Source organism: Purpureocillium takamizusanense, chromosome 7, assembly GCF_022605165.1.
Source record: "Purpureocillium takamizusanense chromosome 7, complete sequence".
Classification (NCBI taxonomy): domain Eukaryota; kingdom Fungi; phylum Ascomycota; class Sordariomycetes; order Hypocreales; family Ophiocordycipitaceae; genus Purpureocillium; species Purpureocillium takamizusanense.
In genome coordinates, this window is record NC_063074.1 from 1,184,914 (window position 1) to 1,209,185 (window position 24,272).

Genomic DNA, 24,272 nt, shown 5'->3' on the forward strand with positions numbered 1-24,272 from the left:
GAGGCGCTCTTCCGTATCCTCTCCTATGTAAAATTCGTGTCTGAAATCATTCGCATGCACGTATGCAAATCATGTCGTACTACGTCGTGAACCCACGTACATGGGCATGTCGTCAAGGCGAACTGGCTGGCTGGCTGCAGCCCAGCATCATATATGCGGGTCAACGGTGCAGCCCGGGCGGCGCCTACAACCTGCACGGCGGCCACTCACTACCGGGGCCACTGAGAGGCACGACACCCGGACATGAATGGATGGAACCCCGCTGGATGCAGTTGCAGTGCCTGCCTCTGCCCGTCAGACCGTTGCTAATGGTACTACCTACGTAGGGCACCTAGTCGGGAACACCAGCCAATGACACGCCAGACAGGCTGCCCCGCGACATCCGCGCGCCAGAAATGGGAACCTCCCGTCCCGGCTCCCGACGACATTCCATCAACAGCCAGCCAGCCCCCTTGTTGAAGCTACGACCAGCGGCCGTCGCGAATCACGACACCTCCCTCACGGCCCTATACCGCAGCCGCCTACCCACCCACGCACACACAGACCGGCATCGTTCGCCGCCCTCACACGATGCTGTCATTTGTTCTCATCCAAAACCGGCAGTACGAGAAACCCACCCCTTTAACCCCCCCGGTTCCCTCTCTCTCGCACGCCAACCCTCCCCGGTGTTCATAGCTCGATCCCTCCAAGATGATGACGACGATGGCTGACCACGAAGCCGCGCGCGCGCATCCAACAGAGGCAAGACGCGGCTCGCCAAGTGGTACGCCCCCTACAGCGACGAGCAAAAGATCAAGCTCAAGGGCGAGGTGCACCGCCTCGTCGCCCCGCGCGACCAAAAGTACCAGTCCAACTTCGTCGAGTTCCGCAACAACAAGATCGTCTACCGCCGCTACGCGGGGCTCTTCTTCTGCGCCTGCGTCGACACCAACGACAACGAGCTCGCCTACCTCGAGGCCATTCACTTCTTCGTCGAGGTCCTCGACGCCTTCTTCGGCAACGTCTGCGAGCTCGACCTCGTCTTCAACTTCTACAAGGTCTACGCCATCCTCGACGAGGTCTTTCTCGCCGGCGAGATTGAGGAGACGAGCAAGCAGGTCGTCCTGACGCGCCTTGAGCACTTGGATAAGCTCGAGTAGATGGGGAGGGGGGAGGAGGGTAGGGAGAGAGTAAAGACGTAGGTGCGCGCGCGTGCGTGCCTGCTTGGGCATGTGAAGCGTTCGTCGTCCCCCTCAACGCAGGGGGTGGGCTGGACATGGGGTGGGAGGTCTAGGATCTTTTTCTCGCTTTGGGCGTCTGGGCACAGAATTCAGACCACGAGATATCATGGGCTGGCGTTGGGGCGTATCGAGGACATGGGGCGACATCCTCTTCTTTTTTATCAGACTCTACATGGAGCAAAGCTACATCCACCGCATTTGTGCCACCCCATTCCCCTTCTCACGCAGGCTCTGGTGCTGTCGCGCCACACCATGGTTGAGCCCTCACTTTCCCGGCCACTCAATTGGCTGCTTCTCCCTTCTGTGCCTCCGTCACCCGAACACCGGCTCCTGCCTCGGTGTGCTCATCCTCGGCGGCTTGCTCTCGCGCCGCATTGGCCGCCGCTCTCTCCACGTCGTCCGCCTCCGACATTTCGATTGCCGTGAGGCGTCGTGGCACGCGGCTGGCCCGGAAGTTGTCACGGTTGCGGAACAGGTCCTGCACCGAGGAGGGTCGCAGAGGCGATGCCGCCGCGGGCTTTCTGGCATCCTTGGGTTCGGTCTCGACAGCCGCCGCAGTCGCCTTCGGCACAGCCATCACATCGCCGGGCTCCTTGACCTTGGGCTTGGGCTTGGCTGGCTCTGCCAGCTGGCCAAGGGTAGGAATGCGCGCTCCTCTATTCTTCTGCTTCTTCCGCGCCGGTCCCTTGCTCCGTGGAGATGCGATAGTGTCAGCATCGCCCGGAAGGGGTCGCTTGTTGTCATCGAGCGAGAGGTCGTCCGAGAGTTGCGCCAGGAACTCATCAGCCTGCTGGAGCGCCTCCGCCTCGGTCTTCTTGTCGACGGGCGGCTTCAGGGTGTATGCATTGTCCTGTGTGCAACGGTTAGCATGTCCTACCGGAATGCGGCACGGGGGCGGGCAACGGTGGTAAGGGACTCACATGCTCCTAGGTCGACATGCCCTCCTGAGGTCCTGCATAAGGCAACGCGGGCAGCTCGAAGCTGGTGTGGGTAGTGGATTCGGAATTCGGACCCTTGACAACGCCGCTAAGCTTGAGCATATTTCCGGATTTAGTGACAGTTACGTTGGCGAGAGCCCGGCCGCTCGAAGTGCTGCTGGCTGGGTGTTGATCTTGAGAGACTGGAGCGTCGTGTGAGTAGGATCCCTTGGCGAAGAAACTTGCACCCGGAGACCTACCAGTAACATGTTCAGACGCCAGACTTTGGTGTGCTCCAAATGAGTGGCTAGGGGGCTTGAAGAGGCGGCCCTCGAGGGTATAATCGGGCTTCTTGGACGCAAGAGCATTGTCGGGTCCAGTGTGGACCTTGGGGCAGCTTCCCGTGGCATGGCCTGCGTTGTACATGTTAAGCTTCCGTTCCTCTCAAACACGTGGGGGGCGGGGGCCGTTGGGTACTACCTGTGGTGAGACATCGCGCGCAAGTAACCTCATTTGCGTCTTGACGAAGTTGCATCTCCTCTGGGGGCTTCTCATCTGTCAGAACCATGACCCACTTCGGGATCCTCGAGTCAACTCTCACCGAAAACACCGAGGCACGACTGCCGTAAGAAGTTTTCGAGGGCTTCGCCATCTGGCCGTGCGGCTGTGGCTGCTGAAGGGCGTGCAAGGGGGCGGTCACGGGGCGGACGGCGGGAAGAGGGGCCAGGACATGGCCATTGGCAGGGCCCTGGAGCACCGTGAGGCCAGCGTAGAGGTCGCGAATGGTCAACATGACGGCGGCACGCGTGTCGCTCGCGCGTCCGAGGGACATGACCTTGGCCCACTTCTCGATGCCGTTGAGAGCGACGTTCAACCAGGTGACGACGGCCATGCGCTCGCCGCAGCCGCAGTCGAAGAGGAACCAAACACACTGGCGAATCGTCTCGTCGTCGGGCTTGGCGAGGGCGGCGAGGGTCCGCTCCTGCAGCCAGACGGCGTAGAGCGAGGCGATGCTCGCGGGGGAAAGGAGGCTCCGCGCGTCGGTGAGGCGGATCTCGAGGGCCGACTGGCTCATGTCGCCCAAGTCCGCGAGGGTGACGAGGTCAGTGCAGCCGAGGGCCTCTCGCGCGTTGCGGAGCATCTGCTCCTCCGAGTCGAACTCGGCGTGAGGGACCGCTGGGTCCTGAGCGTAAGACATAGGGGATGGAAAGGGGGGATGGGGACGATGCTTGCGAGGGGATAGCAGAGAGGGCAGACGCCAAATGAAAGGGAGTTTCGTTTGTTGTTTGCAGGTAAAGTTGGAAGTTGGCAGTGCAAAACGCGTCGCGAGCAGGTCCAACGAGACAAGGGAGTCAACAAATAAATGCAAAAGAACAGACGGCAGCTCTCGAGTCAGGCGGAAGACGTGCTGGAGAGAGGGGTTAACTCCCGTGCAAGCGGGCGGTTGTGTGTAGAAGAGCTTTGACGGTGATCAAGCGGGAGAAGGGTGGTGAGCGGAAGAGAGAAAGAGGTTGCAGGTGTGAAAATTCGAAAACAACAGAGTGACGGGTCGGAGAAGGGGAGGGCGCTTTAAATACCGGCGGACGCGTGCAAGCCATCAATCCTCCCAAGGCTGTTCACAGCTGTCGGTTGCCGGGCCGCCGCCAGCTGGCCGACCTGCCAGCGATGCATTCAGCCGGGCAGCGGCCTGCCGGGTGTTCCCCATCGACATGCTGTTCAGGATCCGGGCCACGAGAGTGATTCAGGGCATACATTAGTAGGAGGTACTAAGCAAGGTGCAAGCAGTACTGAGGTAGCCAAAATGTTGGGGAAATCACAGCCGCTTTGCGAATGAGACCTATTCCTCCTACCCATGAAAAGGACAGAAGAGGAACAAGGCAAGAAAACAACCTAGCAATCCTGCTCCCCCTCCTCCTCCATCCATATCATCAGCACCAGCATCATCACCTCTTCTTGAGCGCCGCAAACCGCCTCTCCAAGTCACTTATGTCCGGCACCGACCCCTCCGGCTCCTTGGCCCCGGCCGCCCTCCTCGAAGACGCCGACGCCGTGGCGGCTGCCGCGCCCTCCATTTTCTTGTTGGGCTTGAGCTCCACCGACCCCAGCGTCACCTTGGGGTGCACATTGTCCGTCGTCATCCGCGGGGGCGTCACCGTCACGGGGCTTCTGGGCCCGCCGAGCTGGCCCCGCGGCGGGTTCGTCGCCCGCCGCAGCTCCTCCTCGCCGCGCGACGCCTGTCGCCGCGCCGGTGTCTGCGCCTGGTTGTCTGCCACCAGCGGCTCCTCCAGTGCCTTTTGCGCCTGCCCGCCCGAGGGATTGTCGTCGTCGTCGTGATCGCCGCCGCCGCCGTCATCTTCGTCAAGCAGATCCGGCGGCGGAGGCGTCACCGCCCCCCGCCTCGGCCAGTCGACGCCATACGCCTTGGCAATCTCCTCGAGGTATCCCTGTACCAGCTCCTGCCGCGGGGGCTCGACGCTGAGCTTCTTGACCACCTTGGGGTTCACCTTGCCGTCGGCATTGTCCATGGCCTCGAGCACAAACTCCTTGCCGTACTTTTCGGCCAGCAGCAGGCGCACGGTGCCCAGCTCCTTGATCTCCGTCTTGGGCGCCGCGTACACGATGCTCTTGACCGCCTCCTCCAGCCCCGGGTCGCACGCCGGTCCTTCGAGCAAGCCCGCGCGCGCCAGCAGCAGCTCGCAGTACAGCTCCAGCATCTCGTGCAGCTCGCTCGTGATGTCGGCCCTGATGATGCCCTCGACGCGTATCGTCGCCGAGTCCACCTTGCCCGCCTCGAGCAGCTGCGCCATGGCCCGCCGGTGCGTCTTGCCGAGCTGCTCGTCGCGCTGCTGGACCATGCGCAGCCGCGCGATGGCCAGCTTGAGCTGCACCTTGAGCTTGGTCTATTGTCGCCGACGTTGCCGCGCGGCGGGTTGTCAGCCCGCTTCCTGCATCACCTTGGGGATGGGGGTCGTGGAGGTCCGGGCGACCATGGCCGGACGGGTATGAATGAATGCGCCCGCCAGGACGACAGCACGGAGGGAGTCAAGGGCTGGTACTCACCACGAGCGACGCCTGCGGAGGCATCTTGAGAGGCGTGGTAGTTTGGTATGCAGGAGGCAACGTCGTCTGTCCGTGGGCGCTCCCGGGACGAGGTCAAGGTCGCAAGGCTTACAAATGAGCCGTCAGGCAGACGTCAATGGGTGAAGCTCCCACGCGCATGCAATGCATGGGAGACGGACGTCAACCCGCAACGCCTGCCCACCGCCGCAGTTGGACAGACCAGGGCGTCGTCACTGCGGGGCTCACTCAGGACCCCAGCCGCCAGCGCCCCACCAAAGCTACCACCTACGACTAGAGGTACCTCAGTACCCAACCCAAGAAGTAAGTACCTAAGGTACCTATCTTAGCACCTCTAGTTCCCTACCAACAACTAAAGTGCTCTGGTAAGTTGCTAGACACGGTAATACCTTTGACACGAGTACAACTTCGTAAGGATGTCGGAATCAGGTACCATGGTAGTGAAGGGCTCCTTCCCAGAGAGCCCTGGAAGGTATAACCTTAGTAGGTACCTCTAGTAGTAGGCTTCGAAGGTTTTATCTGTTAGACAATCAACACACGAAGCCTCATCAGTGCCCCTCAGCAAATAATTCAGCCTGCTCGGCCGGCCGTCACACAACGACCGCAGACAACCCAACGCACAAGCATCTCCTACTATTTACGCAAGCCCCGTCGCAGACGGTGGCCCCCAATAATGCCTGTCTATAAAAATTCCCCCTCATGATGAACACGCACATAGAGTTGGGCCCTCGCTGAGGCTGCCGGTATCCTTCCAGTTCCGCCAAAAAACACCGTGCAGGCCACAGCCACTGGATAGCTCCAGAAAGTCAAAGTCGAGATCCTTCATAGCCATAACGCCCGGTCCCATGCCAGAAGCCCAAAACAGTCCAGTCTTCAGAATCAACACAAGTGGCCGACCGAGTTGCCCGGCCCGGCCCGCCCTACTCCTCCTCGGCCTCCTCGGCCACGGGCGGGATGCCGTCTGTCGCCTCGCCCTGAAACACCTCGGAGCCCTCGTACGTGACGCGTCGCCATCCGCACGCCTCGCTGTCGTCCTTGATCCACTCCATCGTCGGGAAGTAGTGGTCGTTCTTCTTCATCGTGATGACCCACGGCACGCTGTCAAAAGTCACTGCCTTGAGACGGAAGTCTGCGCACCAGTCAGCACAACTCAACCATACACAAGAAAAGGGAGGGGGAGGGGAGAGTTGGCGCGTTGCAACGTACAGGTATTGTCGGGAATCCTCCGCGTCGCGGCGATGAAGGATTCCAGGTCCGGAGTCGGCTTGCCGTTGACGTGCGTGATGAAGTTGGTCGGCGCCACACCATACTGGTATGCCGGCGACCCGCGGATGCGACTCGAGACGTACACCTCGCTGTGCAGCTTGCTGATCTGCTGGCGGACGGCCTGGTGCGGGCGGTGCAGGACGGCGCCGCAAAACGACACGGCGTGGTCCGTCTCCATGTCCTTGGCCGCCACCGTCGGCAGCTGCAGCTCCATCTCCTCGCACTCTCGCACGATGACGGCGTCCAGCACCTCGCTCGTGTACATGACGTCAAAGTCCGAAATCGTCGTGCAAATCTTGCCGTTGAGCGTCAGGACGATATCGCCCTCAAGGAGGCTCACGGGGTGCTCCCCCCGCTCAAACGTCCTCTTGCTGACCATGAAGAGTTGGTGGTGCGAGCGGTTGGCCTGCGTCACCTTCTTGATCCACTCGTCCGACACGCCCATGACGCGCGCCTGCGACATCTGCACGGACCGCAGCTCGACCGACAGCATGCGCAGCTGCGGCGTCTCCCCTTTCTGCACCGTCGAGATGACGGGCAGCAGTGTCGGCGTGCCCAGGCCGAGGTAGTACTCTTCGTCGCGCTGGCTGCAGGGCGACCGCTCGCCGAGGTAGTTGAGCCACAGCGCCTGCACCGTGCCGTCGGGCGCCACGAGCACGCCGCTGTTGCACGTCGACCCGAGGTTGCTGTCGATTGTGATGGCGTCCACGTTGACGGCGCGGTACCGCGGCGCACCCGAGTTGGCCGGGATGGCCACAGCAGTGATCTCGGTCACCGTGGTCGAGCCGTGCACGACGCGTCCGATCCTGTTGTATCCAAGAAAGTACGTCTTGGCGCCCTGCGTCAGGTGCTCGCTGCTGAGCCTCGCACTCTTGACGGGCGCGTCTACAAGGGACGGGTCGTACTTGATGATGGCGTAGTTCTGGAGTGGGTGTAGGAAGATGACCTTGCCCTCGACGATGATGGAGTCGGCAATCGTCACCGTGATGTCGCAGAGGTCGTACGGGACGACGGCGCGCGAGATGAGGACGAGGCCGTTGTCGGCGTCAATCACCAGGCCCATTCCCCACCTACGGTTCTTGGGGAAGCCGTCCAGCTTGACGGGCATGGTGCAGTTGACGTGGACGAAGCTCCTGATCAGGTCCGCAATGCCGGGGTGTGGCATATGATCCAGCTCGATGAAGGAGGCAGATCGTCGGACGGGAGGCACCGGTGGCAGAGGGTCGCCAAGGTCCTTGAAGTCCCACAGGCCCGTCTCGTCGTTGCGAATAGCCATCTTCATCTTGGAAGACCAGTGGCGGTCCACATAGATGACGGTCGTGTTCAGCGTGTGCAGGTCGCGCAGATGCTTGTATGTAGCCACGATCCTCGCCTTGTCGGGGATGTCCTTCATGACCTTGATAAACGTGTCCAAGTCCGGCACCTTCTTGTGATCGACGGTCTGAACGATCCATCCGCTGTCTGTGTTGTCGAAGCGGAAGGAGCCCGCCGACTCGCACACGTAGACGCCCTTGACGGCCACGGCATACAGCCTGGCCTGCTGGTACGAGAGGTCGTGGAAACTGGCGCCGGCAACGGTGACAAAGCGGTCTGGCGTGATCTGGTGAAGGTCGCCGACCTCAATCTCGACCTCGACGTCCTGGCCACCCCGCTGCAGCTGAAACTTGATGGGCTGGCCGACGTTGGAGTCGAGAATGTCATCGAGGCGGATAAACTGTGTGATGAGCTCTCCGTTGACCTTGACCAAGACGTCGCCTTCCTCAATCTTGTTGTGCGAAGGGCCGTCGGGAAGCACAATCTCCGCCACTAGCATGTTGGTCTCGTCAGGAAACGCCTCCCGCGTCGCAGACTCCCAGTGCGGACTCAGTCCTAACCTGCGACACTCGTCGAAGGGCTTGAGAAGGAACTGGCATTGAATGTCGCCACGAGTGACGGGCTTTCCCTGCTGGATGCATTGGAGAGCGCGCAGGGGCCGGTCCAGCGGGAGGAAGTAGTCGGTAGACGCGCCGTCGGAACGACCGCCAGCTTGGAGCGCAACGGCAGAGCCGTCTTTGCTGACGACGGGACTGCCGGAGCTACCGCCACTGGCAGCGGCATTGGCCTGGTAGTAACACGTGTTGAAGTCGCTGTAGCCTTCGCCGTATTCGGGGGCATTTCGATCTAGTCGACTGATGACACCAGAGAGGATACTGAGCTTCTCACCAGCGTCGTTGCCAACCACTCGAATCTCGACACCCACTGTGAAATGAATGGTATGGTTAACTTGCGGACACAGAGCAGACGCGTAGGGGTCGGGGGCTCTATACCTTTGGCCTGGTCGGGGCTCAGATCGAGACCATCGACATGCATATACTTGATGGCTTTGGGGTCGTAGCGAAGAATGCCAAAATCGTGGACGGGATCGCGGTATACCGGGTAGCAGTCGACTTCCTCGTGGTTGTCGAAGACACAGTGGCCCCAGAACGGACCAGCGCCGACGACATGGCGGTTTGTCATGATGTATCTACAGGATGAAGCTGGGTCAGCACGAGACATGGCCAGCCAGCTAATCACGCCGACATTTGAAAGTTTGTATACGTACCCTCGCTCGGAATCGACGACGAAGCCCGTCGCCTCGCTGGTCAAGGCCGCATCCGTGTCAAAGGAGCACGTCTGGCAAAATCGAATGGCGACGACGTTGCGAACCACCTTTTGGATGGTGTCCTGCCACTCGCCCAGGCTGCCGGGGGTGCCAATGTACATGGGCGGCGCGTGGAGGTGCATGTCGTCGCTGAGGACAGACTCATCGTCGTAGTCTGCAATCTCAACATCGGGGGTGTTGTCGTCGGCGGAAAGCTTGCCGTTGACGGCTCTCTTGGCCGGCGGCGGCTGGTCTGGAGAGGCCGCAGCCTTTCTCTTGGCGGCGGCGGACCTTCGTGTGCCGTTCATGATGACGGAGGCTGGTTTGGGGGAGGATCGCGCGAAGGGCAACTCTGGCGGGACGCAGGGCTGTACTTTGTCGCTAGGAATTCGGGGAGGGGAAGGGGCCGTCGCGCCGTTTTCAATATAATAGGCGGCGGGCGTGACCGTGAGTGACCTCGGGGTCAAAGACGGTCGATCGTAGCTGGGGACGAGACGACGCGACACACACACACGCAGCGTCCGTCCGTGGCAAGACAGACGTCAAGCAAGGCAGAAAGAGAGAGAGAGACGGAGCCTAGCCGGGTGCGGGCTCGCAGCCTTGCGGGCTCGTGACGGGACTTTTCTTTGTCAGCCCGACGGAGGGTCGCAGCGCAGTGCGCAGCCAGAGAGGCCGGGAGGGATGGGGGGGTTTGCGGATCGCGGTTCGCACGAGGGAGATGCTGTCGCCGGAGAGGGGTGCTAAGGCGGCGGCGCGATGGGAGACGACGAGGGATGGTGGATGGACAGACAGTCCATGTGATGTGTCGTTGGGGAGAGGCGAGCAGGCGGATGCGACTTTGGGGGTGGATCAGCAGGATGGAAATTGCAGCCCTCTCAGTTGCAAGCGTCGAGGTGCCTGGCGGCGGCGGCGGCAGCGACAGCGACTTGGGCCCACCGGGGGCCCCAAGAGCAAGCAATCATGGGCGTGCTCTTTGCCTTTTTGGGGGGGGCGCGCTCCTCTCCTCTTTTTTTTCCTTCGCCCTTTGCCCTTTGCCTCTCCACTGCATCGCCAAACAAACGAGCAGCTGATAGAGAGGCCACCCAGGTCCCCAAAAAGTTGCAGTGCGCGGCAGTGGATTTGCTCTCACTGAAGTCCGTGAGGTGAGGTGCCCGTACCAGTACCTATGGCATCCATCGTAGGTACTAAACCCTACACCTGGGTGCTACTAACCTTGATGGGGGGAGGTATCTACATTTTTTTCTTTCTTAGCCGTACTTCCAGGCGATTCCACCCGCTACCTACCTACGTACTAACTGAAAAGTACCTACTAAGACACCTTATTCGACAGATACCTACCTCTAATAGGTGCTAAGGTACCGGGTACAGCTCCGGTGCCCTTGGAACTTTCGTCCGGCCCGCACCCGACAGCTGCAGGGTGTGCATGTGTGGGTTCAGTTCATTCATTCACGCATCCAGGGTGCGCCATCGCTGCTGGAACATGAATGACTGAGGTGACACCTCTAGCTGCCCGCAGGCGGCTGCACACATCGCTACACTCGTCCATGAATCCCATCACCTCTCGTCTGGCGACCTCATCCATATAGGGCATGATTATGTAATGACCGTCAAGTACCTACCTTGAGAGCCAACAACCTCCCCTTTCCCACTGACAGCGCCATGAAAGAAACCTGACCGAGTCTGACGCCGACCGAAATGGATGATGGGGACAGCATGCACGCATACACTCACGCATTCACATCACCAATCTCACCGCCTGCTGTACGACCTTGCGCCCCAGGCACCCGGCCGGGCCTTGGCCGCCGCCGGCGCCGCCATTACCGGACAGAAACAAAGGGGAAAACCATCAGGAGGCTTCACTGCCATCGTGTCAGCGTCAGCGTCAGCGTCAGATCAGATCAGATCAGACCAGATCAGAAGAGGTGGATGGATAGGAAGGGCGGCATGCGGGCGCACCTGGATGGATCATGGCCATCCATGTACAGTATATAGATGGCCATTGTATGGATGCATCATGGATGGATGTACACACGGATGGCCACCCTCCCTCGGCGCCGTCCAGGTACATACCGGTAGGGAAGGTAGGTCCTGCTTCGTACAAAGTACCTTGATCATGTCTGCTTTGCCCTCCCCCAAAGCCCGCTCACCACCAGTTTCTCTCATCGTTCGTTCTGGCAGTCGGCGGCCGGCCTTGCCAGACGACATTCGTTCGTGTCCAGTTCACCGCCCGCCCTCAAGCGCGGCTGCATGTCTCACCCCTGCCGTGGTGGTGGGTGGACGTGTGGGTTGCATGATGGGGGTTGACGGCTACACCCTCGTCAACCACCCTCAACCACCATCACCATCGTCACCACCATCACCACCACTGTGAACAAGTACGAGTCTATCCGCAGTGTGTGCACCCCGTGCTCGCCCGTTTCTCACCCGCCGACGGCTTGCCAAGAGCTCCCCCTCCCCTCTCATCAACCCGGGCAGCGGCCGCCAACCGATGCGGCTCAGCAACGTACGGATCTGCGCCTGTCACGGGGGGGCGGGGGGAACCGTCCAAGTCGGCCGGCCTCGATGAGTCCACGTCCCCAGCCTAGCAGCCACCCCTTTTTTCCCCTTGGCTCTCGTCTTGTCTCGTCTCGCCTCGTCTCGCCTTCATGTGAACAACCATGTGATGGATGCGATCCCACGGCCCTCGCTCTCTCCAGGCTCTCTGAGTCTGCCCTCTGCTGCCGGCCCGACACGCTCTGCACGCGCCCCGTGGGTGCCAGCCTTGTAGCAAGTCAACCCCGCGACTCCACGAACAAGGGCGATGGCAAACACACACACACACACACACACACACGTCAGAGAAGGTCCCAGATCACCCACGGCTTCCGCTCAGTGCTCCCCGTATCCTATCCCATCAGTGGCCCCAAACCATCTTCTCGGCGCACACTAGTCCATGCATTCATCCGTCACACACACACACTGAACCACAGCCGCGGACTGGGGACAGCCTCGTACAAAAAAGTCTCTGTCCCCGCGTCGCACTGCGCCTACGCGTGTTTCTCACAGCCGACACACAAACGGACATAATCGCCAGACACAGAATCTGTTTATAGTAGGGCCGCATCCGCCGTCCTCTGCTACGAGAGGAGATATCTCACCCTATCCCTCTCGAGAAGAACAAGCCGCCGACACTACTGAAGAGCAAAGACTTATAACTCGTCGCCCGAAACACCGCATCATGACGCCTGTACCATAGAAAACCTCCTCCCAAGCCCTTGTCCCAGAACCAGGCGCCCATACGATGAGGTCCTCAGCGTGATGAACCAACGCCGATGCAAAAGTAAAAACGCAAAGCAAAGGGCACGACAAGCCTAGACCTCGACAGACTCCTCGATCTCAGACTCGGCCGTCTTGACGAGCTCGTCGACGCCTCCTTCGACGTCTTCTTTGATGATGACGTCCTCTTCGTCGTCCTTCTTGATCCTCTTGGAGGCACTATTGGCTGCGGCACGACCTGATACAGCGGCATGGTTAGGGTGATGGCGCTTCTCGTGGCCGGAAGTTACAGTCAGGTGCGTAGTAGTTTTACGTACCCGCGCCGCGCTTCTTTGGGGTGACCTTGTTGTCATCCTCGTCGTCGCTGGCTCCGGGAGCCACAATCGCCTCGGACTTCTTGGGACGGCCGCGGCCACGTGCTACGCGTTTCACCAAGAGACGTCAGTGAGCTTTCTCTCCCTCTCTCCCTCTCTCCCTCTCCTCCCCGCCTCTCTCCAGGGAACTACGCAGCTAGTTGCCACAGGGGGACAGGCACATCCATCGGATTCGCGTCAAAGGGACTTACGGGTCGCTCTGGCCCGGGTGGGAGTAGCGGGCTTGGAGCCGCCGCCGCCGCCGCCGCCGCCGCCATCAGCGCCCTCCTCGTTCTTGAGCTCGGCAATCTCCTTGTTGAACTTGGTCCACATGTTCTGCATGCTCTTCAGGGTACGGCCGGGCATGTTGATGCGCGACCAGTTGACCTGCTTGCCGTCCTCGCGGAGCTGGACGATGATGCGGAGGAGCAGCTCTACCTGTGCGTGCGTGCCGTACGCGCCCCCCGGTCAGCCTCCTCCTCGCTACTTGTGTGCTTTGAAGCCCAGACAGGGGAGAGAAGAAAAGAAAAGGGCAAAGGTAAAGGGAACAGAATCCTTTTTTTTTTTTTTTGCACGTCGGTGGAGAGAGAGTTGACAACGACGACGACAACGTACCTTGGCCTCCTCGGTCCAGGCGGAGGACTTGGTGGGAGTGGCGGTAGTTTCCACGTCGGACATTGTTGCTTGGGTTGCAGAAAGATGAAACTAAAAAGAAAGAAAGAAAAGAGAAGACGAGTCTACTGCGAAAATTTCAACGCAGCGTGTTTGGGGGCACAGTTGTGGACTCCGTTGCTGTGTGTTTGTTTGTCTTGAGCAGGTGTGGGAAGGGGAACAAGACGCGCGCGTTGAGCGTAATGCCGTGCGGGAGAGCGTGTGAGAAAGGTGCACGAAACTGCGCGGAACGAGAAGGAGAAGAGAGAAAGAAAGAGAAAGAAAGAAGAAGAATCAAAGGGGGCCAGCCTTTTATACCCGCGGCGAAGCGGTGTTACTGATTGCGGCATGTGCCTCTGAACAGCACCAGCCGCCGGCTGTCCGCCAGGTGCGCGGGCAACCAGGAAAGAAGAGAAAAGAAAAAAAAAATAGAGGCGCGCTGGGCAACTGCCCGGACAGGCGGGTGCGCGGCCCGGCGGAGCGAACGGGCGAGCGAGCTCTCGCTGGCAGCTGTCCGTTCATCAACTGCAGTGGATGATTGGGAAGGGGAGCTCACATGGAGGCTTGCTGTGGCGACGCCGTGTTCGTGCCGTGCCGTGCTGGTGGAAGAATGGCATTCCTTGTTCGCCATGACGACACACTCTCCAGGCATCCATCTCTTCGGGTTCAAGCCAATGAATGAATGAATGAATGTGCCCTGAAGAGACGGCAGAGTGGCAAGTCACGATGCGGCAAGGCGAAAACGTACCAAAGCAAAACAGAAAATTAAACAACCCAGTCGGCTAGTATTTGCATCCTCGAAGCCCCCAGAGAGCATCCATCCATCAGCCAAGCAAGTCCTGGGTTTATTGGCAAAGTTGCAACTTTAAACACGCGGCGATGCCCGGCCACATGCCGGTGTTGAGAAAACTACGACGTCGAAACTACGAGCAGGTTCCACAGAAGAGCTACCAGACAAACTGAGAATAAACATTCTCTCTGCATCAACAGCCATTCTCTTACTTGTGTAGCCATGAGACCCGTGGCACGGCAATGCAATGCTAACCTTCAGTTAAGTTCCGAGTGGATTCAACCAATTCACTACAGACATTTACTTCATCGACACCAACGCACCGCACTGCTCCATGACAAGCGGACCGCTCCTTCTGCAACTAAATCTATTGCTGCTCTTGATGCCCCTCCGCTCTAGAGACTCAAGCGGCCCCAAACCATGCTCAGGGACAGAACGTTGCAGCGCCGCTTTGTCATCCATGTCGTTTGCTGTCGTGTCTTATCGCGGCCAGCCCCGTATGCAAGAGACGCGACATGCTCCCCTAGCTTCAACCCTTAGACAGGACCGACGCACGCCCTCCCTGTACAAACACGCAACACCCTTCGCCCTCACCCTTCGCCATCAGAACGCCTTGCGCTGTGCGCGCAACGCAAGCTGCGCGTCTGGCCTTGGGAAGCACCCTCCTCAGCTCGTCGCAACCCCACCAACTCCAAACAAGATGCAGTCGTAGTAGCCGTGATATGGGTATCCATCTTGCCGTGATCAAAGCAACGCAAAATGCACGCAGTCCGTCCTGCGCCTCACTAGCCAGCCGTTAAATCCGACGCTCTACTTCATCTTCTCTCTGAACGCCATGAACTCGCCGAGTCGCTTCTCATGCTCCTCGCAAGCCGCACTCCATCGCCGCCGGACGTCGTTGTCCTGTTGGACCCAATGCATATAACTCTGAATGTCGCTGTCGCTGCGAGCCCCCAAGAAGGCATAGCCCTTGGCGGCTCTGATGGAAGAAATATTGAAGTTGCGCGTGGCAAAGTGGTCTACTACTTGGCCGTTAAAGTTGTCCCACTCTTGCAGGTACGTCTCGAAGTCTTCAAGATACTTGCTCCACGAGGCCGCGTTCGGCTTCATCCCCTCAATTGCCACAGTAGGTGGCAGCCGTGGTGCCTCGGGAGGAGGCGGGAAGTCAAGGGGCGGTGCCTTGGGCTTCTTGATCGGTATCTCCTCCGATGCTTTGCTCTCAAATGGCAGGCTGTCCTTGAGAGCATCCAGGGATCGCAGACCGGACTGTTCGCGGGCAAATGGAGCCACGTTCTTCAGATCCGCAAAGCTAGCGCGGATATCATCGCTGTCCTCTGATCCCATTGTGTTCGGATCGAGGGGTATCTTCTCCGGCCGCTGAGGTTTGCCGTCCCCAGTCACGGCATCGACGTTTCCGGGCCGCCATTCGGGCCGCGTAGGCTCAACGGGTATGTTGCGCGCGTTGTTGAAATCGCTCGAGGGGGCGGCCGTTGGTCCCGTTGGAGGCGAGTCGATATCCATGGCTTGAGGGCTATCTACCGGCGTCTGCTTTGTCCCAGCACTGCGGCCGCGCCATTCGTACGTCTCACCTTCGCTGGAGTCTTCGTCGACAATGGCTGCACTACCTGCCGTCGGCCTGGCCTTGACCTTCTTAGAGTTCGCACGGCGCGTGGGCGAGGCCGGGTTGCCGGACGTTGGTGGCGGGACAAATGCCTGTGGTCCAAACTCCCATTCATCAGCGTTGAACCCAGTCGGCTTCGTCTCGGCTTGCGTTTGAGGAGCCGGAGGCTCGGGCTCGGGTCGTCGCATCGACGGCCGCTTCAACGGCGAGCGGCGCGTGCTTCTGCCGCCCGACGAAGGGCGACTATGAGTACGTCCCTCCTGTGGCTCTCCACTCCCGGCACTGAACTGCCACGTGTTTTCCCTTTCGTCATTGACAAACTGCGTGTTGATGTCATCGACGCTGGTCTTGGCAAACGGATTCTGGCCCGTGGTCGGCGATTTGTGCTCGGTAGTGCCGTCGCCCACGGGAAAATTGAAGCTACCCACAAGAGTTTGGTCAGCAGAGTCCCTCGTATCATGCGAGTCTGGGGTTGAGCTGGCTGCATGCATCCTGTCCTTTTCAGGCGAACCGTCGGCCCCCTTGTTCTTTATCAAGTGATCGAGAAGCAGGTGCTGCCGCAGCTCGAAAGGACTGAGATTCTGGAAGCTTTCCTGGTCTCCACTAGAAGCCGGATTCTGGCGGTGGACTTCGCTGGCGTTGAAGTCATGGCTTATTTCATACTCATGAAAAACCCATCTGCCGTAGTTCAGACATCCGGGGTGTCTGCCGTCACAATTTGAAAATGAAGAACACGCAACTGACGGCAAATCATAAGGAGTGGCATACAATGATGGGCCGCTGGCATCCTGGCCTTGAGGCTCGGTCTCTAGCGAGTGTGTCAGCGGTCAAGCTATGGGTACAGTATGGGGAGAGACTCACGGTTCGGAGCATCTGAAGTTGGGTCAAGGCTCCCGTAGAAATTGCTGGCGTTAGCCCTGGCTTTGAAAGACGTGTCGCCGCCTGTCTCGTCGGCGGTGTATGTCGGAAGAGCATCTTCCTGTGGCGTATGGAGACCGGATTTGGGGACGCTAGAGCTGCGGTTCCCTCCGTTTCTATCATCCGAGTCGGACGGCTCCTCCCTACGGTATGAGCTCCCAGAGCTCTTGGCGCGGCCAAGAGGCACGCCGTCAAACGGATTTGTCTTCTCGCCACCGTGCGATGTGTATGGCGTGCTCTGTCGGGCGTCTGCAAAGGCATCGCGGTCTCGGAACTGGCTAAGAGGATCGGGCATAGGGCCATCCTGGGCTTTCCGGGGAGGAGGCGGAGGCGGCTGTCGCTGGTCTGCGTTCATCCTCGTGTAGTAACTCGCCGCAGAGAATGGGGGCTCGTCCCCAGGCGCCGCTGCGCGTGGCTGGTACCCAGATTTTCTCGCCCCAAACGAGGCTTCCGCCCGCTGTCTGGCCGTCTCCGTCCGGGGTGGAGGTGGAGGAGGCTGTGATGGGCGAGCTTCTTTCTGCGCGTTCTTGCTGCTTCCATGGGACTGGCTCTTGCGCATATTTTCGAAGGCTCGGGCGGCGTTCTTCTTCGCCTCTGGATCGGCTGCGGCGCCTTGCTTGGCCGTGGGAGGAACACCATTGGAGAATCGAGTCTGCCATCGCTGCGCCCCTGACGTCGCATTGCGTGCGGCAGCGTTGCGGCGAGGAGGCGTCGGAAATTGCTGGCTAACGTTCGCCCACGGGTTGCCCTTGACGCCCGAAGCGCCTACCCTGTTTGTCCGACTGAGCGTCGCATCGTATTTCGCCTTCTGCTGAGGGTCGGAGAGGACCTCGTGGGCGGATTGGATGATTTGGAACTTGGAGTTGACTTCCTGCTCTTTGCCAGGATTGCGATCGGGGTGGTACTTGAGCGCTGGAGAGGTGTCAGTGAGGAGATCCCTTGTCGGCGAGCGATTCCGCCTTACCTAGTTTCCTGAATTGCTTCTTGACCTCGGTAACGTCTGCAGTGGTGGGCAGCTCCAGATCAGCGTAGTAGTCCCTAGTGGGAGCCATCGGAAGACCAGTCGCCAGGAGCGGGATATGTCGACGAGGTGGCGTAGTGTCAGAGCGATATTGCGTTGAGCACCATATCAGAGTATGGATTCGAGAGCGCTCGCAGCTTTTGAGGGCCCGCGCTTAGGGACGCCTGAAGCCTGTTTGTCGCGTGGGGGTGCGGTCGATTTTGGTAGTGCAGACCCAAACGAGGTCTGGTGAAGGGTGCGCGCGTGCGCGACGCCTCGCAGCTGGAAGGACGTGGGTGCGGGGGCGTATTCCTTAGGCTCCGACGCTGAAGTCTCCGTGGTTAGCAATCTGTAGCATGGGCGAGGAACGGTTCGAGGCGTTGTGAAGTGAGCAAGCCCGGCTGGTAATCGCGTCACGATCGCAACCAGCCTGGCTAGTCACGCAGTGTTGGCAAGGGCAGATGAGCAAGATGCTCGGGACGGCAGAAGGGGGAATACGAGGGCGGCCGCTAGGTCCGCACAGCCGAACAAGCAAGGCAGAGACCAACCAGAAGACGGCGGGGTTGCCTGCGTGCTGGATTTGTCTGGGATGGCGCAGTCGACGCGCAAACTGCAGGCTCGCCGAGCTTGCATGCAGAAGAAAGGAACTCAGGACTTACCAAAGTGACGTCAGCTGCACGATGAGCGCGAGTCTGATGGCAGGGAAAAGGTTGCACGGAAAAAGCGGCTTCCAAATGCAGGGTAACGCAGTCGTGCGCAGAGCGAGTGCGTTGGCTTGGCTGTGCGATGTGGTCGGATGGGCGGACAGATGATTGACGCCGTGGACGGTGGTGATTGCGTGAGGTTTTGTTGTTCTGGGGTTTGAGCTGCCGCGCGCTGGCCACGACGACTCGACAATAGCAGTCAATGCCTTGGGGCCCGCCCAAACAGACCCTGGAAGGCAGCCGCGGGAGTGGAGGTGAGGCGGTGGGCCAGTGAAGGTACCTACCAAGCCTTGCAAGCCTACCTCTTAGTAGTAAGGTAATAAGTAAGGTAGGCCCGGTGACGCCTCAGGCGGGTCGCAGACGGCACCGGGGGCTGTGTGCTTGTGCCCTTGTGGAATGACGGAACGGATGTGGCTCAGCAGCCCAGGGGCAGCTTCGCAGGCTTCGTCATGCAGCGATGCCGCGGGCGGGCGTTTCCAGGGTCCATCCCACCCAGCCAGCCTCCAGCTGGTTGTTCGGGTGGCGGGCGGGGCCTGAGGCCGTCGGTGCCTCACTGGAACCCCCGGGTGTGAAAGACCCGGACACGGGCGGGAGTCGACGGCCCAGCCCAGGTGACGTCCGTCCAGCAGGGGGCAGTGGCCACAACAGGCGGCCGCTCCACTGCGACAGCACGTGCGGCCTCAATGGAACTTATCCGCAACCTACCAGGAACACAAGACGATCAGTGCCACTGCTGGTCGGCGAAAAAAGACGACACGGCCAAGAGCGTCACCAGAAGGTGGCTAATAAGCAATTGACACGACCGTGTGAGCAAGTTCAAGGGTTCAGCCGCCACCCTCTTTCGCGGAACGGGACTCTCCTCCAGACCTCGCGGAGTATCTCTCTCGCCCGCCTGTGCCGATGGACAGACGGCCATGTTTGGCCTGCACCTACTATATGGACCTGGCTGCATTGCAGAGGCAACCAAGAGACCATTCATCCATTCTTCGACAAAGACCCTGGATAGTATCGTCCTTCCCGAGGGTGCTGATACGCACTAGCAAAATCGTCCCAAACCCTCGTATGGGAGGGAACATGGGAACGAAACCCTACGTCCACACTGCATAGGGCGCCGGCATCTACGCATATCTCGCTGCCTCCCGCTCTCGACCATTGTCGGTATTACCCTTCAGTTATGACTGATGGCTGCTGCACGCAAATGACAGCCCGCTCACCAGCTGGGGCTCGTCCGGCTCACATGAGCCGCGCCTGCCCACACCCGCTGTCTGGCATGCCTTTCGCGCCGCCCCTCCCCCTCTCTCCCCCGGCCCTCGCAGCGTGCATGTGAATTGCCGCCTCGCCGATCTTTGTCCCTCCAGGCACATCTCTGGGGTAAAGCCAGACGTCCTGGTTTTAGGATAGGCTTTCTGGCCAAAATGCCAGAGCTCGCCTCACGTATTCGTATTCGCTCCGCGCCCTGTGTCTCGGATCACTCACGAATACCCAAGTCCAGCCAAAACCAAAAGGGGGGCCACACACTCACATGCCCGCTCAGCATCCTTGCGTGACCCAACTATCGATACATCGCTGTATTTCGGCTGACTACCAAGGCAAACATGGCATGCTCTGTCGCCCCTTTATTCATCATACACTGCCGCCTCTCCCCACCCCGCATCAATCCGCCTGCGTTACCTTCTCAGCCGCCATCTTGGCCTCCATCTTGCGCCGCGCCGCTAAGATCATCTCGTCCCGCCTCCGCTGCAGCGCCGCCTGCCGCTCGTCTCGATTCGAGCTCCAGCCCTTGCTCTTCTTGGCCTTGTCTGCCTCCGCGTCCGCCGAGAAGGCGGCGGCGGGCGACCCCGCCTTGATCTTTCCTTCGAGATTGTACCGCGAGATCAGATCTGGCTGCGCCGGCTTCTCGGGCTGTCTCGTCACCGAAGCGGAGCTCGAGCTCGACGCCGTTTGCCCGGGCGGAGGGGGCGGCTGGAAGGTAACCGGGGGCTGGCAGTCGCGCGTCTGTCAGTCTCGCCCTCGCACAATGCTGCATGGCGGGTCGTGATGTAGGACCTACCGTTTCCAAGCGCCCGGCGAGGATGCGCTCTGTCGTGTTTTGTATGTTGCCTCCGTTACGCTGGAGATCCCACAGGATGCTTCTCCGCTCCGCTTGCGGGAACATTTGCTGTATCCTCTCCACGGCCGCTTCCCGGGATCGCAGGAACGCCTCGGGCGACCTCGTCGCTCTCGGAACCGGCGGCCCCGAGAAGAATAGATACCGTATGATCAGACCTGACACCACCAGGATGGCTGCCAGATATGGCAGCGAGATCTGGTCGTCCGACATTATGTGTCCTGCGCAGCCGCGCCCGCCGTCAAGTTCCCGCTCCTCGATGGGCCGATGCGTGGCGGTGTTGGGATCCTACGTGCTGCGAGGGTCGGCGATGTGCGCCTCGAGCGGCAGATGAAGCCGCGGGTGTGTACGTATACGTTGAGATTTCGATAGGGCAGGATCGTGGTTCCGATGCTCGTCGCTGGCTGCGATGGTTGGAGTGGTCGGGGTTGACGTGTAATCAAGGTTACGGACATGGCCTTGCGGCGGGACGCTCCGCATAAATGCTATGGTGGAACCTCGGCTAAACCGCCCCGCGCCAGACCACCTCAACCTCACGCGACAACGGCTCAAAGCGTCGGGAACTGATTCCGAAGTATCTTAGTGACACCCAAACACACCACTCCCTGTGACTGCTCACATCCAAGTTGGAAGTTCTTTGATCCAGCCACTGCCTCATCTCGAGTGCGGCTTCTCATCGTTACGGGCACGCTGGACATCAACTCATCGCATCGTCGGCCACTAAGCATGTCTCACAGAGCCATACCGTCGACAAAGGGCACATTGAGCTTCATTGATCGGGAAGCAGATAAGCAACCCCCTCGGCTGGTCACGCCAGCCCGTCCGCAGCAGTAGGTCTACCCCGTATAACCCGAAAATGCATTCCAAGGCCGTCTGGCCGCCGAACCCATTCCCAATGCCGCAGCAATGCCAGTCCCCTGCCCCTACTCGTAGAGGCTGAAACGCCGATTGACCCCCGCGGACCATTCATCAAGTCACTGCAACAAGCACTGCGCAGCCTCGTTAAACATACGAGCCTCTCGTTCTCCTGCTGGCCCTCAAGCCAATGTCGGGCCTTGGGTCAGCGACGTATCTAGGTCGCCGTAGTGCAATGTGAGCTCCCTCTATATCCGTGCGTCAGTGTATGCCAGGTTTTGGAGCTGCAATTTGACCAACCCGATCCCGCCGCCAGTTGCCCGCGTCCCAGACGACGTAGTACCCTCGTTCGTGATTCGGACTCAAGATCTGCGGTGTCATGTGGTCGTCCTTGGTGAGCCATATCGCCAGCTTCTTATGCCAGCGCCAGTTTCGTGAGTGCCTGGAACGGTTAGTATACCGTTCTCTCGATCTGCGCACACCAATACTCACAGTTCCACGGCGGCCATCTGCTGCTTGATGTCGGCAGGACAGCTATAAAATATCCAGAAAAGCGTCTCCTCGTTGAAGCTCTGGATCTTGGTCTCGATTGGCTGGACGTTGGTAACGTTGTAACAATCAGGCAGCCTGAACTTTCCTGCGTCGACCGTGGGCCTGGGCGGGTGGTCATCGAAGAGGGAGTAGTTTTGAGTGGAGATGAGGCTATCTCCAGTGAGCGTGGATCGTAGCGTCGCAGTTTGATTCCGAGACTTACTCTGGGGAGGTCATGTCCAGTCCTAAAGAGCCTGGGTCCATGCCTACTACCATCGCGTGATAATCGGGATAATTGTTCATCAGAGTTCGCAAACCCTTGATACCCCACTTGTCCACCGCAGGCATCCCAGAAAGAGGGTCGACAACGTCTGCGGATTGGCTGGCCTTGTCCTTCTCCGACTTGCCACTCGGGTTCTCGTTTCCTATCACACCCAAGCTACCCCGTGCGTCAGTGGCTTGCGAGCCAGCATCGGCACCTAAGGGAGTTTTGCTGAACCCGTCATCTCGAAACAAAGACTGGGGTTGCTTTCCTTCTGCCGTCCGAGATGCATCAAGTGGGGTCAGCACAGTATTTGGAGTCAACGTGGATATCGACGCACCTAGCGGTCCGACTCCCGGCGGTGTTCGCGCTTCGCTTGCTCGACTGTTGGCAGACAGTGCATTCAACAGGCCGTTACCCCGGTGTGCCTGACTTTGCCCCGAGCCAGGAGCCTGAGGACCGAATCCTACTGATGGCAGGTCAGCGCTGTCACTTCGTCCATTCTCTCTGTCGACAGCTCGGCGCAGCAGGCGGAGGCCAACGTTACTGGGAAAATAACGCCATGGAATGGCAGACTTGGCCCATACGCCACTGGGATACAACGAACCTTGGCTAGATTGCAATCTCGATGTCGAGGGAGGGGTAAAGATGTCGTCCTGGCCTTGTTGAGATGATATCGGCGTCGACTGGTTGCGCTGACCAGGACCGCTTGGGTTTCGGGAGCCCGCATTTGACCATGCTTGGCTAGCGCTGTTGAGCTGCGGTGTCGTTGACAATGACGGAAACTCGCTGTGACAAGTCGTCGGTTAGCCGGTTACTCATCCGTTCTCTGGAGGAAACGAATACTGATCGATGGGTTGTCATAAAACAGCATGCGAATAAAGTATGAAGCGATGTACCCCTTGACCACAGCAGAGTAGGCTAGACCCTTGGATGGGTCGGCAGAGCTCCCCTGGTGTGCCATGTTGTTGGCCCTGTTGACAAGCCGGGCTTTCTTGGGCATGGCGAAAGTGCACGACGAGAGCTCGCCGTTGGGGGCATGAAGTGTTGGGCAACGGACAGAAACAGAGCAGAGTGGCAGGTACGTACGTGGGATCCAAAGGAGTGGCAGGCTGCGACCCGCTCAAGCTTTGGGCAAAGCTAACGTTGCCGCCCAGCTGGCGGCCCTGGTTGAACCCAGCACCGCCCATGGGGACTCCCCCCCCGAAAGCCCAGCCCGAATTGCTATTGTTCACTGTGCCCCAACGAATTCGGTCAGCCGTCATTCACTGGCCGCCGCCAGGCGTGGACTGAAGACGGGGTCGATGAGCAAGTACCTAACTTCCCGTTCGGCAACCGGCTAGAGACCGACCTGCCCGGTTGTTGAGGTTGTTGCTGGCCCCCAAAGTTGCCAGGCATTCCCCGTATTGTCTGCGGTACCGCACCTATCGTTGCCAGCCGGAGTCAGCATCGACTTCTTCATGATTGCGCGTAGCTCAGCCTCGGGTGCCCATGCATGCGCCAGCGACGCTTGACGCGCTACTCGCGGGCCACTCTAGGCGACGCAGTCTCGAGTGCACCTTGTACGTTATCGGTCGCATCGGTCGAAGCACCAATGCATCGAGCACTGTCCATAGCAGCCACGCCATGCCTCGCCCTGCGCTCCTCGGCCATGCCTGGCTCGACGGCACCGTAGCAGCAGCCAGAAATTTGTCGAGAATCGTCGCGCAGACCGAGCCTCGGCGCAGGCAATGCCTTATCGACGTAGCCATCTGCTCAGGCCTGGCGTCGGGTGTGTTGGCTCGAAGCAGGTGCATCGGACGTTGCGGTATTGCGGTTTCGAGGCTGAGGCCACACGAGAAGATCTGGGTTGGTCCTACCTGGCCGATTCATGATTGCTCTGGATCGCGCGGGCGGTGGCTTGGCCCGTTGCGCAAATGACGTCTAGCGTACGGTGCGACTTCCGCCTTCGGGTTCGAGTTCGCTGGATCGTGTGCTTCGTTGTTGCAGCAGAGCGACGTGTTGTGCATTGCGTCGTCGAGGTCGAGGGCAGGCTGGTGCTACCAAGGCTTGAGCCGTTCGCTGGCGCCGTGGCCGGAAACAAGTGGGTCCGTCCCGAAATGCGCCATTCGGCCAATCACGCCG

General features: G+C 59.7%; 8 protein-coding genes across 14 annotated transcripts; 1 reads left to right on the plus strand and 7 right to left on the minus strand.

Moving 5' to 3' along the window:
- The first annotated feature begins 436 nt into the window (after window positions 1-436).
- On the plus strand, window positions 437-1,152 carry APS2 (AP-2 complex subunit sigma). Its single transcript, XM_047989185.1, has 2 exons — window positions 437-602; window positions 740-1,152. Exons 1-2 carry the CDS (start codon window positions 571-573, stop codon window positions 1,137-1,139), a joined length of 432 nt encoding a protein of 143 aa, XP_047845184.1. The 5' UTR covers window positions 437-570; the 3' UTR covers window positions 1,140-1,152.
- Window positions 1,153-1,500: 348 nt separating this feature from the next.
- JDV02_007671 (uncharacterized protein) lies at window positions 1,501-3,808 on the minus strand (the record flags this gene model as incomplete). The annotated part of the gene is made up of 6 exons (XM_047989186.1): window positions 1,501-2,070; window positions 2,177-2,340; window positions 2,398-2,550; window positions 2,618-2,684; window positions 2,739-3,313; window positions 3,715-3,808. 6 exons carry the CDS (start codon window positions 3,806-3,808, stop codon window positions 1,501-1,503), a joined length of 1,623 nt encoding a protein of 540 aa, XP_047845185.1.
- IST1 (Vacuolar protein sorting-associated protein ist1) lies at window positions 3,474-5,368 on the minus strand. The gene is made up of 2 exons (XM_047989187.1): window positions 5,198-5,368; window positions 3,474-5,037 (listed from the first exon to the last, which is right to left on the minus strand). The coding sequence occupies exons 1-2, from the start codon at window positions 5,219-5,221 to the stop codon at window positions 4,081-4,083; spliced, it is 981 nt and encodes a 326-aa protein (XP_047845186.1). The 5' UTR covers window positions 5,222-5,368; the 3' UTR covers window positions 3,474-4,080.
- A 312-nt stretch (window positions 5,369-5,680) lies between these two features.
- On the minus strand, window positions 5,681-9,971 carry JDV02_007673 (uncharacterized protein). The gene is made up of 4 exons (XM_047989188.1): window positions 9,063-9,971; window positions 8,788-8,984; window positions 6,422-8,719; window positions 5,681-6,344 (listed from the first exon to the last, which is right to left on the minus strand). Exons 1-4 carry the CDS (start codon window positions 9,407-9,409, stop codon window positions 6,136-6,138), a joined length of 3,051 nt encoding a protein of 1,016 aa, XP_047845187.1. The 5' UTR covers window positions 9,410-9,971; the 3' UTR covers window positions 5,681-6,135.
- Window positions 9,972-12,436: 2,465 nt separating this feature from the next.
- Window positions 12,437-13,596, minus strand: JDV02_007674 (uncharacterized protein). The gene is made up of 4 exons (XM_047989189.1): window positions 13,325-13,596; window positions 12,922-13,147; window positions 12,674-12,775; window positions 12,437-12,594 (listed from the first exon to the last, which is right to left on the minus strand). Exons 1-4 carry the CDS (start codon window positions 13,385-13,387, stop codon window positions 12,452-12,454), a joined length of 534 nt encoding a protein of 177 aa, XP_047845188.1. The 5' UTR covers window positions 13,388-13,596; the 3' UTR covers window positions 12,437-12,451.
- Window positions 13,597-14,960: 1,364 nt separating this feature from the next.
- On the minus strand, window positions 14,961-17,741 carry JDV02_007675 (uncharacterized protein; the record flags this gene model as incomplete). Its single annotated transcript, XM_047989190.1, has 3 exons — window positions 14,961-16,579; window positions 16,633-17,601; window positions 17,654-17,741. 3 exons carry the CDS (start codon window positions 17,739-17,741, stop codon window positions 14,961-14,963), a joined length of 2,676 nt encoding a protein of 891 aa, XP_047845189.1.
- Window positions 17,742-19,816: 2,075 nt separating this feature from the next.
- JDV02_007676 (uncharacterized protein) lies at window positions 19,817-20,925 on the minus strand. Its single transcript, XM_047989191.1, has 2 exons — window positions 20,444-20,925; window positions 19,817-20,373 (listed from the first exon to the last, which is right to left on the minus strand). The coding sequence occupies exons 1-2, from the start codon at window positions 20,711-20,713 to the stop codon at window positions 20,047-20,049; spliced, it is 597 nt and encodes a 198-aa protein (XP_047845190.1). The 5' UTR covers window positions 20,714-20,925; the 3' UTR covers window positions 19,817-20,046.
- Window positions 20,926-21,046: 121 nt separating this feature from the next.
- JDV02_007677 (uncharacterized protein) lies at window positions 21,047-24,159 on the minus strand. 7 transcript variants are annotated; one of them, XM_047989194.1, is made up of 8 exons: window positions 24,008-24,159; window positions 23,465-23,572; window positions 23,238-23,382; window positions 22,756-22,937; window positions 22,489-22,617; window positions 22,110-22,422; window positions 21,848-22,057; window positions 21,047-21,797 (listed from the first exon to the last, which is right to left on the minus strand). In XM_047989194.1, exons 1-8 carry the CDS (start codon window positions 24,018-24,020, stop codon window positions 21,617-21,619), a joined length of 1,281 nt encoding a protein of 426 aa, XP_047845193.1. In that variant the 5' UTR covers window positions 24,021-24,159; the 3' UTR covers window positions 21,047-21,616. The 7 variants fall into 7 exon arrangements, with proteins under 7 accessions (XP_047845193.1, XP_047845191.1, XP_047845197.1 ...); XM_047989192.1 differs by having other exon boundaries at window positions 21,047-21,603; window positions 21,656-21,797; window positions 22,489-22,937; XM_047989198.1 differs by having other exon boundaries at window positions 21,047-21,603; window positions 21,656-21,797; window positions 23,238-23,572; window positions 23,706-24,159.
- Between the last annotated feature and the right edge of the window lie 113 nt (window positions 24,160-24,272).